Source organism: Manacus candei, unplaced genomic scaffold (genome assembly GCF_025592945.1).
Source record: "Manacus candei isolate 608988 ecotype Guabito, Panama unplaced genomic scaffold, ASM2559294v1 h1tg000065l, whole genome shotgun sequence".
In the NCBI taxonomy this organism is placed as follows: domain Eukaryota; kingdom Metazoa; phylum Chordata; class Aves; order Passeriformes; family Pipridae; genus Manacus; species Manacus candei.
The window spans coordinates 10,718,586-10,737,580 of record NW_026138113.1 but is presented as its reverse complement, the minus strand read 5'-3'; the positions used below and the strand labels follow the sequence as shown (position 1 = coordinate 10,737,580).

The following is an 18,995-nucleotide window of genomic DNA, read 5'->3' as shown; positions in this document are numbered from 1 at the left end:
CTAATAGCTATGTTAGATCTGGTCTTGTGTTCCTTGCTGGGAGAGGTGTATTGATGAAAGTCAGTGGTATTTTTGCATAAGTATGCAAAAGAACACGAATGATACACTGTGGGGATGTGAAAACTGGGTTCAAACTGATGGAGAGTAGGTTTAGATTGGATATTAGGAAGAAATTCTTGTCTGTGAGGGTGGGGAGGCCCTGGCACAGGCTGCCCAGAGAAGCTGTGGCTGCCCCATCCCTGGAAGTGTCCAAGGCCAGGTTGGACGGGGCTTGGAGCACCCTGGGCTAGTGGAAGGTGTCCCTGCCCATGGCAGGGGGTGGAACTGGATGATCTTTAAAGTCTCTCCCAACCCAAACCATTCCATAATTCTATGATTCACCTCAGTGCCAGCATTCCATGTGTGATGTGTGGGGTGTGTGGCAGTGGGTGAGATCAGTGCTGAGATCAGCACACAGGCACGGCCACCATCTGCCCTGGTTGGGTTTCACTCTGTTTTGGTGATCTCTGGAAAATCCTGCTTCCCTGCTAAAACAAAAGGATTTGCATGGCTTTCCTCCCACTGCTGGGAGCAAAGATGATTAGTATTACCCTGTGTTATCTGTGGTGGGAATGATGCTCACTTTTCAGCTGCCTTCCCAGCACACACACCCACACACGCACCGAGTGCTGCACCGCGGCGCTGGGCTCCGAGTTATTTTGAAATAATTTATTTCTCTCTTTGAGGAAAGAGAGCAGCACATTCCAGAAAAACAAAACAAAACAAAAAAAACCACCAACTTTTGAGAACTAAATTGAATTTTCCCTTATTCCGTCCTTCTGATCTTTTTTTTTAATGTAATTCCTACATAATCTACCATGGTAAGCCCTGTTCCCCAACTCCAAAAAAGATGAATTTGCTTGTGAAAGCTAATAGTGTACATGGAGAATATGTTCTTTGCTGAAACTGTGCACTTTAATCTTTTAATTCTGATAGTAAGTATCTTAAGGAATTAAAGAACAAAAAGTGAAATCTGTGGAATCACTTAATTGTGACAGTATTGCATTTCACAAATAGGAAATAAATTAATTTGTCTGTAAACCTTGTTTAATCACTTTTAAATGTAAAAGGCCACACTGGGTTAAAAACCCAGTTAAAACCTTAAAAAAAAAGAAAAAGGTCTATCTAAGCTTCTGGAAGGAAGAATGCCATGACTCTTTTTTTTTCTCCCCATTTTTTCTGTGAGCTCTGTATCTATGCCTGCAATGAAGACAGACAGAATATTATGTAAATGAATGAGCAAACTTAGAAGATCCACAAGGGTAATTGGAACTAGTCCTGTAACTAATTAAAGGGAAAAAAAAAAAAAAAGAAAAGAGGAAAAAAAAAAGATAAAAACACGCCCTCCCTTGAGTATGTTCTGTTTCTGTATTACCTGCTCAGCCACACACAGACTCATGAGTTCCCCAAAACACACTGCAGAGGTGGTAATGGCAGCCAAAGTGGATATTGTCTCCCAGCAGTTTAGTTTCAGGATCCTTTTTTTTTCAGGAGAGAGATGAGGAGTGAAATTTCCTGATTTCCTTAGCGAAGCCAGGAGTGTTTAGACAGCGAGTGTCATGTTGAAAGACAGGAGATGACGGAACCAGAGTGACAAACGTGTTGGTGAAATAAAAAAAGGACACAGATGGAAAAAGAACAAAAGACATAAGGGAAGAGACTTCTCTCATAGTTTGCCTGAATTAAGGTAAACAGACAAACTTTAATAATCTCCAAATATTAAGGATTCTCCTGACAGTCATAAAAAAACCCCATCTTAAAACACATGCAGTGGAATTCAGTCTATTATTGGTCTAAAAATGCTCTTGCCTTTAACACTGTAAAATAATAACCACGTGAAAAAGCTTAGAACAATAACATTTTTGTCCTTAAATGCTTCCATGAAAACTACTTACTGGGGGGGAAAGGTCTTTACTGGCAATGAGAAAATGGCTTTTAGCTGAGTCAGAATATCAATTTTCAGTTTTGGCACAAGCACATCTACTCAGGAGTGTTTTCCTTTGAATCAAGGTTTGCCTTTGATTGCACCACTGCGGATAAGAAGTGGTACCATTTTTATACTTTTTCTCAAAAGCAGAGTTCTTTAGCATAGGCAGGTGTAGTAGGAGCACGCTGTACACAGTGCAGCTTTGCTTTCCACTCCTCCCAAAGATATCAGTTCTCTCCCAGTCACAAATCGTTTGCAAAAGGGCAAAATGTGCTGCACATGAAATCACCGTTCCACCTCTGATATGAATAGTGATAAAATAACTTGACAAATTAGAAAGTTGTGATAAAAACCTGACCTGAAATGTTATCAAGATCAACCACACTGTCTTACTGTTTTTTTTTTTCCTGTGTATTCATTGATTTTTAAGGCGCTGAGCATGACTGTTAAATCAATGATAGTTTGTGACAAAATTGTGGAGTAAAATGACTGCATTACTGGGGTCAACTACAAATTAGCCCAAAGGGTAAATGCAAAGGCAGTGCAAAAGCTAAGGGAAAAAACCAGCAGATGTTGTAAAATATGGCAATAATGTAACAGCTGTTAAAAACCAAGTATATTTTCATGTTGTCTTGTTCCTCTACTTGTTCATCTTGTGCATAATCACATTCCCTAGCTGTGGTACTGTTGAGCATTTAATGTGAGAGATTAATTTAGTGAGCACGTATGGGTTTAAAATCATCATACAGAACCTTGAGGAACTGGGAAGGATATATTCAACATGTCAACATATTCAGTATATATGCTCCCGAACCTGACTTTCTCCTGAGCCTTGAAAAAATGTACTTCTGAGTATGTGCTGTTATATTTGTAGTTTTCCTTTCTCATGGGGTCTGATTAAAGGTGTCATTATCTTTCTATATTGTTCTTAAATGATCATTAATGATCTTAAATGATCACTGTGAGCTTGAGGGCCATGGATGAAATTAATATTGGTCTTTATAAGCTGATCCTTAAGTTGTGCCCACCTGTATCATCCTGAGTGTGCTGAGCTGGTTGACTGACAGCACAAAACTGCCAAAATCAGTGGGATTGCCCAAAAGAGTTCATAGCAGTGGCAGCAGGTACTTGAATGTTCAGGTTCTGAAGGCACTGCCTGGTTCTTAGAAGCAAGTCCTGCCCTATCTGTACAAAGTATGGAGCTATTGTTGTGTGCTGGTTCCTTAGAAAAAAGCTGCCTCTCTTTCTCTCCATTCCGTGGCAGCAGTTTGTCACAGGTTTTCCATTTTTTGCACACAAGCATTCCTTTTGCATGAAGGGAAGTTGTGCAGATGACACCTAGTGAAGATAAACTCCACAGGAAAAATCCTCTTGGGTCACAGACTTGGGTCACAGTTCCCTATGGAGTTCTATCCAGAGGAACACATCTTCCTATGATGTTCCTGTTTCAAGGAGGAGGACAGACAGACAGACAGACGCAGCTTATGTTGATCACATGATGGCAGAGCAGAGAAAACTTTGGCAGTTTTAGGTGCAGGCTTCTCTAGTCCTGCTCTTGTTTCCCCAGATGATTCCTGCCTAATAGCCACAAACATCTTGTTCTTGTTGCAGACATTCTGCTTCTGAAATCCTTTGGGGTTGCTTCCATTTGTACATATCAAACACATCATTGTCTTTGTGTTCTGTGACTGTGTGAAATTAAGTCTGACTCAGGGTTCTGATACACTCTCTTTTGCTTACCAGTTTAAATCTCCTCTTAGTGTGGATTTTTCACCATTTTGCTGAATTTCAAATTCTGAAGAAAAAAAGGTGTTTCAAACAGTGGTAGGGGTTGAAAGTGTGCCATCTCATTTTTTCCAAACATCTTGGCTTGTGGCATGAGCCCATTTGCTTGCCAGAGGATGATGCCTAAGTGGAAAACAGACAAGCAGAGCAGCACAGATTCCTGCCAGACTGAGGCTCTATGAGATGCCACACAACTAACTGGTCTGGAGCATATTCTGACTTTTTTCAACCATGGAAAATGTAGACGAGCTCTAACCCTGAGGCAGAAACTTCTAGGTCAGAAAATTAAATTCGGTGTGGTTATATTTGCACAGAAACTTTTATTAATATGACTTCTTTCACTCTGTTAGCACAAAGACTAGACTTTAGAGCACGGGCACCAATATTCCATTTAAAATTCTTAATTCAAGTGGCCTTTGTTAGATGTCTGTCTTTGAGGGACACACTTGATATTTGGCAAAATAAGATTTGGGTGTGATTCAGGCACTGGTCATTCCCCACCTGCCCCAAATTGATGCCTCTGTCTTTGTTTAGCTGCTGAATCTGCAGCACTTAATGTTCCTCCCTGAATACAGCCCAGCAGTTGTCCCTGGAGCTGCTGTCACAGGGCTTCCTTGGGAATCCAGTGCTGGAGATTCCACTGTGCCCCTTCCCTGGGGCTCAAACGGGCTCTGCTCTGCCGTGTGTTGGCTCTGCAGTGGCCTGAGGGCACAATATTTCCGAGTCTGCTTTGCCACCCTGGATTACAGCTGGTGTCATTGTGGGCTTCCCTCCCCCAGACAAAGCCAGCAGAGCGTCCCAGCTGGGAGGTGACACCAGCCCTTCTCTGTTCTCACTGCAGAAACTCATCACTGAAAGCATTTCTGCAGCAAACAGCCAGGGCTGCTTTATTATTTATTTATATTTTTTTACAATACACCTGAGCCTAACCCGAAACTTTCATCGAAATCAACAAGACTTATAGTACCTTTTTTTTCTTCCTGCTTGGTAATATAGTGTACAGTGATCATCCAATTTTACTGCCTTTGCCTGGGGACCTTGCAGAACGAATGCTGATGAAATGGTCAATTGATTAGAGACAAGCAGTCTTTCAAAAAGTCCTGAAAAGAAGAGTAGCTATTTCCCACTTCTCTCGCAAATATCAATTAATATTCTATAGAGAGGGTGATATATAAAGGGAGGATAAAAAAAAACAGCATGAAAGGAAAACATAATTCTTTAAGCCAAACATAAAATATATTTTACCCTTCTACTGTTGCCTGTGATGTTCCAGACCATGTACTAATCCTAACAAACAGCCACCCAGGGGAATTTATAAAGGAATACCTGCAGGCTCTCTAATGGCACCATCTCATAAGTTGTAGCAAAAAAGAACTGCCAGCCTTAAAATGGAAAAGGCAGTGTCCTTTCTTGTTAGACCCACACAAGGTAAACCCAAGCAACATCAGCAAGGATAATTGCCAGAGAGGAGTCTACATCCCAAAATCTGAATGCATACTTCTCACGGAAAATACTTTTTGTTTCCAAAAAAATCACATAAAAAGGTGGCGTCGCAGTTCCAAAACAATTAAGTTTATGCACAAAAAATCGGGCGCTGTGCAGCTGATTAGATTTTCCAGCCCTGCCTTCCCCAGCCCCCATTATAACCCTGTGGTGCCCACCCTGCCAGCTCTCTCCATTGGCACGGGATGGACAGACAGTGCCTTTCTCCCAGGCAGAGCAGGCACCTCTCATACTTCTGCACTCACATATTTGCATAGAATATGGGGCTTTTTTTCCCCATTTCCCTCACATGATAAAAAAATCCTTCAAATGACACGTGAGCAATCCAGAAAAGCATTGTTGTGTTGCCTGTGGTGGGTTGTTCAGCTGTCATTGGTTTTGACTCGTGCATGTACTGCATGATGTTAACAGTCTTCAAAGAGTTCATTGACTTTCTAAGCTATCTACTCCAAAAATTGCATTGAGAAATATGGAACATTTGAAAGAAACAATTTGGATACCTCTTCTGCTTCTGGAGATAAATCTCACTAAGTATATCAAAGGTATGAAAAGATTATTTTCCTGGTGGAATCAGGAAACAGTTTCTTGCATTTTCCTGTGTGGTACTTTATACTTTATTGCACATCAAGTTGCTCCAGTTGGATTCTTTCAGATACCTTCACTAAGTCATATTTTTCAGGTGTTAAAACATTTGGTCTAGATTATCAGTTCTTTTAGGGCAGCACAAACCATTTCCTATAGGTCTATAGAGTACTGAGTTCTCAAATCTCTTTTTCTCTGCATTTTAGTGACTGTACATGCAACTACTTATATAAAACAAACTGGCAAAATAAGCAAGTAATGATTTGTCTCTCCAATGTTTTATGTTAGTTTTAAAAGACTGAATATGAGCTATATCAGTTGAAACTTATTACACAAAGTGTATACAGCTGTTTAGGTGAGTACATAAGTGCACACAGGTGTTTATAGGTATATATGCTTACAAGAGAAAATGGCCTCCAGCTGTGCCAGGGGAGGGGCAGGTTGGACATCAGGAGGAATTTCTTCCTGGAAAGGGTGGTCAGGCCTTGGAAGGGGCTGCCCAGGGAGGTGGTGGAGAACCTGTCCCTGGAGGTGTCCAAGGAAGGACTGGACATGGCACTCAGTGCTGTGGGACAAGGTAGGCATTGGGCACAGGGTGGACTTGATGATCTTGGAGATCTTTTCCAACCTTAATGATTCTGTGATTCTATTTTATATATATATATATATATATGGAAAATAATGTAAACAAACCCAAAAGTCTTGCAAGGTTTCTACTTGTCCTGTGCAGTGGTGTGTCAGCTTTACATGCCTGAAGTTCCTGGAGGGCTGGTAGAGACTGGAGTGGCCTCTTTTGAGCACAGACATCAGAGAGGAGTCATTATTGTCATTTAGGCATTCCCATTAGCTGGCTGGTTTAATTGGGATTCCTCTCTGGTCTTCCAAGAAAGGAGGATCCCAGGAGAGGATGACTGTCTTCCTCCCTTAGGTAGAGCAGGAAGCTGGTGCAGCAAGGTATGTAATTTAGCCAGTTGTGCCTAAAACTGAGTTGTATGAATAACCCTCCTTTCCTTCTTCCTTACCTTAATCATCATAAACAAGATCATGACAGCATCACAGTATTTCACTACTTAGAGTCAAATAAATTACAGCTGGGAAAGACAAATTACCCTATTAGTTAATCTTCCTGTCTTTCTAGGGTTTTCCCTTAGAATACATTATCCAGCATCCTGTGCAAGAGAGTGAACTCTTCAGTGAGGAGGATTCTGTTATTTCCCTTGGGGAGCTATTCCTCCTTGTACAATTTCTCATTGCAAGGAAGCTTTTGTTGTTGTTTTTCTCTTGGCAGAAGATTAAGTGAAGTCTTGTATCTGTGTATTTGTATGGTTCTCATCAGCAACACACCAGTATTACATCTGTAACACACAAATTTTCTTTCTCATTTCTCCCTCTAGAAATGACTGTATATTGGATTCCTACCATAGATACAGTAGAATGCATTCTGACCTTCCTGTCTCCCAGCATGTCAAGCACAAGTTGCTCATTTTTCCCTTAGTGGACTATTCTGGCCCGTATCTCTACCCTTTACCTCTGCTTCCATTCATTTTCTGTCACTGAAAGGACTCCACTGGACACTTAAAGAGCAAATATTTTTCTGTTTTTCACATGCTTTCCTTTAAGTGTGGGAAGACCTGAAAAACTCACAGGAGACCTCTGTCAGCTGTTCTCAAAGCAGACCTTAAAGCCCTTCCCTGCTGCTGATGTCCTGTGGGCACGTGTGACACCTGACAGCAGCACCAAGTGCCAGCAGCATTCCTTCCCAAACTGATTTACATCATGGAATCAGAGAATCAGGGAGTATCCCGAGTTGGGAAGGACCCACAAGGATCATTGAGTCCAACTGGCCACGCAGGACAAACTCTTTGTCTGTCTTTGGTTGTCTGTCTGCATTTCCCTTTCCCTTTCCTGGCACTTGACTCTTGGAGTCTTTGGAGAGAGAACTTTCCTGGGCTGTGAAATCTGATCCATGTTTTGGGGTCTTAAAGCTTTTGCACTAAAGCAGCTATTAATAACAATAAAAACACATTGAAGTACAGTGTAGAAGGTAGGGATGAATTAACATATGATCTGCAAAAGAACCCTAAAACTTGTGCAACATACCTGCAATATGTGTATGTATATTTGCATGAACACCAAGCTATGCAATGACATTTTATGTGTGTAATTTGAATATGTTAACAAGTTCTAAAGTGCGTTACACAGATTCCTATTTCATATACATTTTCTTTATTTGGTTAGTGAAACCTCTAATTCATAGATTCTGTATTTAGAAATGGTCTGATAGAGAATAATAGATGATAATGCTTAAAACTGTGGTTTTGTATTTAAAAACCCAGAAACAATGAAAAACAAATAAGAATAAGTTTCTGCAGCTTTGAGGCAGTAATAATTTACATGTCAAGAAGTTATGCAGGTTTTTATGAGATTATTGCAGTTTTATTCAATAAAAAATTGTTACCATGACAACAACTGTCATGCTACCTGTGAGATTATAGCAAGGAAGGCCAGTGAAGAAAAGGCTTCATTTTGGAAAGAATGCTTATCTGACCTGCTGGAGACAAACAATGCCTTGCTGTGACCACCCCTGACTGCAGGGCTACTATCAACCCAACTCCAAATCCAGCTAGGGGTTGGAAGCACTGTGATCCTCTTAGGAAAACAAAAGAGTTGGTAAATAATGGCAGGGCTTTGTCATGCAAATACTCTCTTAATGCCCTGTCCGGTTGGTAATCAGGTCTTCTGAATGAAATGGAGATTTCAGCCTGTCAAGACTTGGGAAGATTAGGAGAGAAGGAGTGAATGAGATCAGAAAGGGCATCAGTAAAGCAAAAAAAAAAACAAACCCAGAAGTCCCTGAGTAGATGAGAAAACATGGTCCCACTAGGTTGCATTATGGTCACATTATTTATTTTCACCAGCCATTACAATCTTTCAACAAAATGGTTGCTTCATTGAATATGGATTCATGTAAATTGCTGGCACCGACTATGCATTACCTCCTCTAGAACATTCAAGTTTGATTTTTGGGGTTTTTTTTTTCCCCAGTACACACATTTCACTGCCACACCAAAAAAAAATTTGCTTTCCTACTCCCTGTGGCAGCATATGCATTTTTCTTTCTGACTAATGTGCAGAATGTGTACCCTGACTTGCACATAAAAACATAGCCAAAGCAACAGAAAAGCAGTAGCTGAGCACACACATCTTATTTTTTTATGGTGGTTTTTAATCTTAGTTTGCCAGCAAACACAGCCTTTCCTACCTAGCCATATAAGAATACTTTTAGTGTTAATTGTGTCTCTGATTGCTGGCCTGTTGCAAAAAGAAAGTCCGACACTAACAGAGTAAAACAATCAGCACCGGTTAATGGCGAAAGCACAGTAGAAGTGTTCATTAATTAAAATCTGTTGAATCTCTTTGCAGTCCATATTTATGGCGATTAAATCCATAATTAAGGGTTATTAGCATTGCAAAAGTGCACCTCAGGAAAAAAAACCCAGAAAGTTTTTTACCTAAACGTCTTAAAATTTGCCTCATGTATTGAAAAAAAAAAAGGTTTTGGTTTGCATAAGGCAGCATTAGGTACATAAAGAAAAAAAGAAACAGTGATTATGTTGTTGGGCCAGATTATATAAAACTGCAATATTATTGTAATTAGGACAACAGTGACTTGGACTATAATAGTGGCTTTCTTGTAAAAATGGCACCATTTCAAATTTATAGTCTCTGGCTAAATGAGTTTGTTGTAGCATTGACAAAGAAACAAACACAAGCCAAATGCAGTCAAAATTAAACACAAACACAAACCTTCACTGTTTATTTGCTGGGCAGAACCCAGAATGTTGTTTTTCCAAGAGCATTTACGTAATAAATGCTCTCCCCTGCATTCTTACAGCTTTTCCAATGCAAGATTTTTATCTTTAAAACTTTAAGCGCATTACGCATGTAAAAAATATTTATGTACATGTAGTTTATAACTGCAGTGGAGTAAAATCCTGCTTAAATATTGATAATCCAAAGCTTGGAGAGTTCTGCTGTGAGATTGCCTAAATAACAGCCATGGTGGCTGTGAGTTCCTCTTTTTCTGCCTCATTTTTTCCCCTCAGGAATCTCTCAGTTCTCTAAACCTTTTGGTGCAGAGGGTTCTGTCACCTGTGGTGTTGGGATCAGTTGCTACATCTGAACCCTTAGTGGAACCAGCACAGCACTGATGGAGCAATATCACCTGCAGCTGCAGAGGGGACACAGTTTGCTCCTAAATATACTTCTTATTGCCACTGTGAACAGAATAATGTGGTATATTTCACACCTGCAAAAGATTTGATTCAAGGCACAAAGAAAAAAAAAATCAAATTAAAGGTGATCAAATTTAAACTATGCCAAAGCTTAACTAATTTCCATAGTGGAAGCAATTTCTTTAATTTCTGTTTCATGATCATGTACATCTTTCATAAACAATTTTCATCAGTAAGATCGTTGAGAGCAAATTACTGACTTTGAGAGACCTTCTGAGAAGTGTGTGATGGTTGGCAATGAAGTGCTGAGTGGCAGAGACTGGGTGGGTAAGAAGCTGATTTCTAGGAGAAGGGAGAGTATTTTAGTTTTCCATTCCCTTCATTAGTTATATTAGGTGAGATTATTGCATTTCAAGTGACCTGTAAGGGAAAGAAAAAGAAGGATGTGCCACTCCCCCCACTTTCTGTGTGTATAAACAATGGATGGGAATACTGGTATACATATGACACGTGTATTTTTAATATATGTATAAACTTCATTTGAACTCGGGGCTCAATAAGTGATTAAATTATTTTATATCAGAAGAAAAAAATCTTGATAGCTGAGCATCAGGATTTGAAGCAGTGTTAGGCACTGATTGCCTCTTTTTATTAGGGTGTATTCAACTTTAATATCTAATGAACACTTGGGATAAAGAATGCGCTTATCAAAGAATCAGCAGACCCATTTAAGTTTGGGAATCTTGAAATAAATATCTATAAAAAGTTCTTCAGAAATTCTCAAGTGAAATAAGATAAGAATAGACATTATATACCAAATCTTTCTAAACAAGCAATGTAATTATTTCTGAAGGCCTTTGAAATGAGAGCCAGCTAAGCAAATCAAACACAATCTCCAAGAAGTCAACAGTCTTACTTCTTTATTTTCCTTTGTGTATAAAGTATATAATGGAAACAAAATGAAACAGCCTAGATAAAATACTCTTACAAAAATTTTCACTGTTCTGTGATGAGCCTTATCTTATTCCAGCCCTGCCCCATTGTAGGATGTTCTGCACAAACCTCCTCTGTCTTTGAAGGTTACAAACTAAAAGTTTTAGGGTGGCAGCCACAGAAACAGGTACATCTCCTGCTGTTTCAGCTTGAATCCAGCTGAAGGAAGCTCTGACCCCCGACATCCCTCTCTGGTGTCCCACACAGCTGAGAACTGCAGGCAATGTTGTGCTGGGGCTGTAGCCTGGATTTGATGAGAGAGGGGGCACAACCTGGCTGAGAGATTGCTGTCTGTGGGAACACCAAAGGACTGCTCTTGTAGCTGGTGCAGGACTTGGGAAAGGTGAGCCAGCAGAACTTAAATATGTGGGACAATCCTGTTAGCTACAGCTTTTCCTGCTCTGGAACTGCTGTGGGCAAGCCATGACAGTGCCTTCTGTTCCCCTGTTCCTGCAACATCCACACTCAAGCTTCCTGCAAACTTCCTTGCTGTTGTTCCCTATTTTGTTTATTTTCTGTAGCCTGTGCAGTGGCCTCTGGGTGTGCCCCGTGGTTGCTTCCCTGTTACTGTTTGTATTTTCCTGTATATGAGGGAGGTCAGTCAGGGTATCACCTACAGGCAGAGGATGCTGTACTTGCCCCAGGGCTGGGTACCACATTTGGGTCACCTGTCACCTTTATCATTTCCACTCAAACCTCCCAGGCACTGTCAGTGTCTGGGTGTACAGCAACATCTGTAGTTGGCTGGACAACAAATTTCTGACATTAATTCCCTACAAACCAACCATCATGTTGAGGATAAAGTCCATTTCTCAAGCCTGGTGGCAGGTTAAAGTCTGTTATATTAAAGGTTGGGTATAAGATCACCTTTCAACACCAAATTAAGCTTCAAAACATGAACAGTTTACATGTTTGCAAGAACAGGTTCAGCGAGCATCTCTCGAAGATAGAGATAGTAGCATAATATTCCTTTTCCAAGGGGTGCATCAGTTGCAGGACTACTCTGGACCCTGCTGAGCAGAGGAGAGATTTTCCTGCCAGGTGGGGCTGTGGTGGAACTTGCACAGCAAACTGACCTGCCTCCCTTTGCTGATAATGTCCCCTCTAAGAATGGTTTAATTTACACCAAAAATAAATGACCAATGCAAGCCATAGGCTTTTTTTTTTTTCTCTAGTAAGATGTAGTTCTGCAGCCCACATTCCCTTCCCTGGCAATTATCCCATTACTTCCATGCAGCAAACCTGCCACAACTTCAGTCCCAGCAGAACGTGCAGTCCATAAGTGAGGTGTTATCCATCTTCCCAACCCCTGCCAGCCCCACACCCTGCTCTGATGCTGGAAGTGGCCAGGAGGGAAAGCAAATTATATCTAAATGTGCAAACATTCCTCTAAATAATTTGCATGTGCCTGGAGTGTATCAGCTCTGTGCCTACAGGGAAAGAGGGAGAGAGAGCACAGGGCCAGGATGTGCCAAAGGGATCTCCTTCCCCTTTGCTTTCCTGCTCCTGTCCTGAAGTGACCTGTCCTTTGGATTCAGCAGCACACAAAGTGTGAGAAGGCACAGGAGGCATATCCAGGAAGGGGCAGATTTGGGTGGGTGCTATAAATTCTTTTCCATTCTGACCATAAGAATCGTAATTCAGCCCTTATCCTCCCTCCTGCTCTTGCTGTCTCTCCTCCTGTAGATATTGCCTTTATTGTAAGCCTAATTAATGCAATCATACTTTTATTTCAGCCAAGAAAAAGGTCTCTGCAGCAACCTTAATGCAACCAACTGAATTTCATTCCATTTTGCTTCTTACAGAAACTGCAAGTGCTACGTTGCCTTAAAAAATAAAAAGGGCAATTTTCTTTAATTTTTTTTCTATTTATTTTTGACAGAGTATGGAATTTATAACTCTGGCTAGACAATGGCCCCCTGAGTGGCAGAGGCTCATTCCAGAGACAATAGTTGTTGTCCTAACTCTGTCACTGTGGCCACATCAAATCATTATCATGGCTGCAAGCCAAGAGAAGAAAAAAGAATCCCTTTTATTATTGTTTTTCAGTGTGGTCTCTGTAACTTGGCAAGGTCCTTTCAAATGTGAAATTGTGTTTTAAATGCAGCATATTATATTTATTATTAACCTTCTATTTCATATCCCTTTGATATGATTCCTTTGCAAGTGCTTGAAGTCTACACAGATCTATCAGGTAGCTTTAAATGCATTCTACAAAGAAACCTTAAATAATACAGATACTAAAAGGGTTTTTGTTTCACCCAGAAATTCAGGCTGCTGGCATACATCAGCTTGAAGGAAAAATGTTTTGTTTCTGTTCCACAACTAATGTTTTAACTGGTTACCGATGGTTTTTATTTCTTACTATTGTTACACAGCTCACAAGGAAATGAATCTTTGTTTCACATTAGTTTCTGAGAAACATATGCAAATCTCTAGTGAGTGTAAGCATTAATTGTGTGCATTCTTTCTGTTTAGGCACCTTTGTTACTAAAGTCACAGCTACGGATGCAGATGACCCAGTGTATGGGAATAGTGCCAAGCTGGTTTATAGCATTCTGGAAGGACAGCCTTACTTCTCCATTGAGCCACACACAGGTAGGTGATGGGAATGGGAATCCCTGGCTTATGAAATGACTTTGAGCTGCACCAGGAGAGGCTTAGGTTGGGCATAGGAAAACTATCTTTGTGGAAAAGGCTGCCCAGCCCTGTGACAGAGTCACCATCCCTGGGGGGTTTAAAGCTGTGAGGGTGTGGCACTTGTGACGTGGTTTAATGCTGGGCTTGGCAGTGTGGGTGTGTTTGGACTCCATGGTCTTAAAGGTCTTTTCCAGTGGAAACAATTCCATGATTGTATTTATACAGGTGTCCACCCCGTGCCTCTCCTGTATCCCATACAGCAATCAGAGAGTGTGGGTGTCTGTCAGCACCACCCAGGGGTGACAGGGTCTAACCTGGGTTCCCTCAGAGTCTGATCCTGTGACAAGAGAAAGGAAAAATATGTGTTAAGGACAATAAGGGTGATGGTAAAGTTGCAGAAGTTACCAAAGCAAAACTGAAGGCAGAGAAAGAGCTGTATGACTTATAACTGATCAGGGATTTTAAGGCCTGGCCCAGGGAATTTAATGAACATAATGTAATTTTCAATAGGAGACTATAGTGTTTCCACTTAAAGCAAGTACAGTTTAGCTTGAGAATTTTAGTGAATATGTTTTGTGTTTCCATTAAAATTATTTTTCTTTTTTTGCTCGGGTGGATCAATCTGGGGAGAGAAAGAGCATCATACTGAGTGTTGATGTGGAGTTTTATGAGCATGCATTTAGGATGACTATTTCTCTGTGGTTTTATAGTCTTGCAAGTCATCTGAAAGAAGTGCCAATAAATCCATTCCCACTTGTTTTCTGGACATATGTCGTACTTACAGTAAATTTATTTAAGTTATGTCTAAAAAGTGTTTTTTAAAGTAATTTGATATTATTTCTAATATTCTTTCACTTGTTACTAGAAGCTCTTTTTAATCACTGTGAGTCAAGCAGCTGTGATCTCCTAAGGAGAAGAAATCTGAAACTCATTTTAAAACATACAAAAAACCTCCTGAATTTATACAACTGTAAAGGATTAAAGCAGGAATAAAAATTCTTCTTCTCGTGCAGATTAACTAAATTATAAAATAAATGCTAGGAGAAATCATTAAAGGATGCTTTTAATAGATCAAGTGTACTATGTTTTCTCACCAACATTAAACACAGTACTCTTGTGCTCTTCAAAATCTGGAATGTCTTTAAATTTTTCTGGTGAAATTACATGGAAAAAACTATCTGCCATTCCTGGAAATTCCCTAACTTGTAGGGACTTCATGTAAATAGTGTGCATCAATAATATTAATAGATTAATGGATTAATCCATTAAAGTTTTTTCTTCTGGTTGAAGGACAACTCTCCTAAACATGAAAGTGACCTCCAGAATGTGATTCAGTCTTTTATTTTCATATTGCATGTAAAATAGAGTTTTACAGAGAATAACTCCAGCATAGTACAATGGGAGAAGAGCAGCTTGTTCCAAAAATAAGTGTATCAAGAGAGAGTTACTGGTGAAGCCCCTTAGTTCCTGCTGGCTGAGTTGTGTGGAAATATAACTCTGACCAGACCTCTGACCATCAAGTGTCAAAGGATACTGTTTGATTCCTTTAATATTACAAATTATTGCATGCAGTGATGACTGGCATCACCTAATTAGAGGGGAATTGGCTGTAGGATTTTTCTCAGTTTCTATTAGGGAGAGTTAGTGCCTTAGCACGAGAACACCTCAGCTTTTCTAAAGGAGCTGAGAAATGTATTCTCCACCTACACAGAAGATTTTTCACTTCTTTCACAGAAAAATAGACTGAAAGAAATATTCCAAATGTTAAAAATTGTTTCATTTTACTCGAATTTCTGATTTGTATTGCATTAAAACCTGATGCTTAATCCAAAGAAGTAAGTATTCCTCACCTAGGAAAATTGTTTCCATTATCGTGGAACTCCAGACAGAACTCCAAGGCTTCCTGGTGAACCTGAAAATCCTGATTTTTCTCCTGTTTCACTACCATTAATTCCCCCCTCCTACCTTCATTTCCAGTCACAAATATTCCTTTACACAGCAGTTCAGTTACCATGAAAACGACATTTTAGTTTCTGAGGGGAATTTATTCATAAAAATTCAACTGTGGCCTCAGACCCTGAGCAAGTGGCTTCATGTTGAGGAGCTGCTTGTGAGTCAACAAATGGTTTGAGATTCCCCATTCTTCTAGATCGAAGGAGGGCATCAATTATATTCTTCTCTAAACCATTTCCACTGGGTGAGTTTATGTTCTGAGCCTGTCCTGTGTTTCTTTGCCATCTCTGTGCACTGGCCTCCACCCAAAGTGGAACCACCCCCCTACTCTCACAGCTACCACCAAACAGCACACATTTGTTTGTTTGGAAACAACAAATATACATAAAATTCTAGTCATTAAGTCAACCAGAGACAAGTAGCTATGTAGAAAGTGCAGCCACATGTCACTCAGGGTGAAAAAGGCTGTTCTAAAACAAAATGTCCAAAGCAAATAGAAAGTGTGTAAGTGTTTCGTTGTTTCTTTCAGTTTATCCCAGTTAGCAGTGTGAACCATCTCAGCTTTTAGTAACCAAGCCAGGAAAACACATTCTCTTGCACATTTGTATGTAGTTCTTGGGACCCTCAGGGAAAGTTTTCCTGTAGGAAGATGTTTGGAGACTGTTGTGACAGCGTAAAACTGAAGCAGAACAGGTGTAGTAGTGTTTTACCCGACACAAATCAAACCTCAAGCTCATCCTCCAAGCCTGGTAGGTATTTTAGGATCTGGGCTTGACTGGGGTTTTTTTGGGGGGCTGGGAGGGGACGTGGGTGTGTGTATGGCTGCGTTTCCTCTGCGGTTGCATTTCATTAGAGCCCTGCTGAGTTGAAAACCTATTCAATTAATTTGAAAAAGAATTGTTCCTGAACACAGATCTTGTGTCTTTCCCAAAATGGAATCACTATTTTAAGAAATGGACTATGTGAAAGTCATCCACTGAAGAGTGTAAATATTTTCTGTCATTCATGGGAGCGTATCAAATGTTATCAAAAGTATAGCTATTTAGAGCTGATTTACTCACTGTTTTTATAAATGACTGGCCCCTTTTTATCTTTGTTTATTAGAAACTAAGAGTAAATTTAGATGTGTGCAGCTACCAGCACGAGGGCAGCCACAGATAGGCTGCACTGTCTCTACATTTTTTAATTTCCTGGCTCAGAGTAAGGATTGTTTGACCTTACTGCTCTGTTTCAATGGCACGTGGAGAGCCAACCATTGGGAATAATCCCAGCCATGCCTCCTGACTGCTCTGCCTCCTGTAGCACCTGAACAAAAAGAGAGAGCAAAGGTGTGGGATGTGGTTTCATGCCTGTGGTAGAAAGGATTGTCACACCTGAGGGCAAATGTGAGGAAAGCATTGCTTACTCTTCTGCTCCTTGGTTCCTACTGACTTGTCAGTAAGTGGGTGTAGTCCTCACCTGAATCACACTGGAGGTTGAAACTCTGACATTACTCTCAACCTCCTCACTGAAACAATTCTGTAATGCTGGGCACACAGAAATAAGTACCTGTGAGTGACCCGTGAAACAATAATTTTCCATTACCTGAGATGAAAAATGCATATACTGCTGCAGTTTTGGTTCTCAGGTTCTTCTCTGTGAGTTATAGACACATGAAAGGAGGTAATTCAGAAGTTATTTTTCACTCAGTGCTCTGAATATGGCTTAGGGTAAATGCTTTTTTGATGGCTTGTTCTAAATATTTTTTGCTTTCCACAGGTGAATTTTAATATGACCACTGGTTTGGTGGGTAGAGGGTAGATATAAATAATACATGACAATAATAGAGATTTAGATTTTTTTGTGAGAGTTAAAACTTGTGACAACATCAGAATAGTAACAAAACTCATGGTGGACTGGAATACATTCCTTGTATCATTATTGTTACATCTCACTAACTGATGTCAGGCTTCCTGCCTACTGTGTTTTATTTATGAAGGTATGTGAGCTGTGTGGATTCTCTCATAATCCAAATTATGACAATCCAAATGCTGGAAAAGGGGGTTCCTTAAGGCTGCTAAAAGTAGCTGGAGTACACTTCTCACTTTTAAGCTTTTTCAAGCTTAAATCATGACTGTCAGCTTTAAAATAAGATTATCATAATGGAGTGTAATATGAAGTGACACTGTGTTCTACAATATAGGGATGGCAGAGGAAATACATTTTCAGCTGTGTCTGACTTATTTACATTTCACATGAACTTAAATTATGTCACTCCTACACATACCTGAAATAAAGCTCCATGAACGAGGCAAATTACACCCAACGCCCTCCTGCACTGGGAAGCACATGGGATTAGTCAGGCACAGACCTTTACTGTGTGTGAGAAAGAGCACATTTCAAACTGGGCTATGGCCCTTTGGTACAAAGCCAAGGTTCAGGTTACTGCAGCTGAGATGAATAGAAGAGCCAGGAGAACTAGAAAGCTGAAGACTCTCCTAATAAATGTGGGTATTTTTACGGAGAGTGAAAAATCAACTCTTTTTCCTATACCTGCTTTAACTTGCAGTTGAAAGTGCATATGCTTTAATCAGCAGAGCTTTTAATGATTTAGTGTGTGGCCCTCTCTGGTCCACAGTGTTGAACCCTGTAGTTCTGAAATCAGAACTTAAATGAGAAATGAAATGGGAGAAATGAAAACTGCATTCAGCAGAAGCCAGGTTTGAATCTTTTTTAATTTACAGTCCAGCAGAATAAAAAGAAGTAAGAGAACAAGAGGGTAAACAGCAGCAACTTTTTCAGTTATTGATATTTTTGTGATGTTACAGAGTGTTTCTTCTACCTGGTTGTTGATGTCCAGTTCATTAGCAATGGTACAGCACAAGGTGCCCTCAGAATATTGTGTGTAGGACTGATAAGACCAGTCATCATAAAAAAAGCCTGCTGAGATACCGAGGACAGTTCAAAGCAGCACAGCTGAGGTCAGAAGCATATTGCTTATAATGAAAGATTGATTGAACTTAATTTGTATAAACTGGATAAAAGGTGATTAAAGAAGGATATGAAATCACTACACAAATATTTGAGAGGTGTTAATAAAAGAGAGACACGGGAACTGTTTCTGTAGTTACTCATGATAAAATGACAAGGCAGCATTTCAGACTGGAGGGAGATGGGAAAGCAGTGCTGGTACAGGAAGGGCTCTGCAACTGTACAGGGAAAGTAATGAGCTGCTGGGAGCAGAACTCACTCGTGTTCTACAGAGCCTTTCTAAACAGTGCAGCTTCTAAATACTTTAGATTTAAAGCCTCATGGGATTAGTGTAGAGAGAGAACTTGTTTGACATGAGTCAGAGTGTG

General features: G+C 40.2%; 1 protein-coding gene across 3 annotated transcripts in view; it reads left to right on the top strand.

Moving 5' to 3' along the window:
• CDH8 (cadherin 8) overlaps nt 1–18,995 on the top strand; it is a 153,562-nt gene that overhangs the window by 60,862 nt on the left and 73,705 nt on the right. For all 3 annotated transcript variants that reach the window (XM_051805977.1, XM_051805976.1, XM_051805978.1), the window contains exon 5: nt 13,543–13,662. In XM_051805977.1, the coding sequence (XP_051661937.1) occupies nt 13,543–13,662 (120 nt within the window). The remainder of the gene's footprint in view (nt 1–13,542; nt 13,663–18,995) is intronic.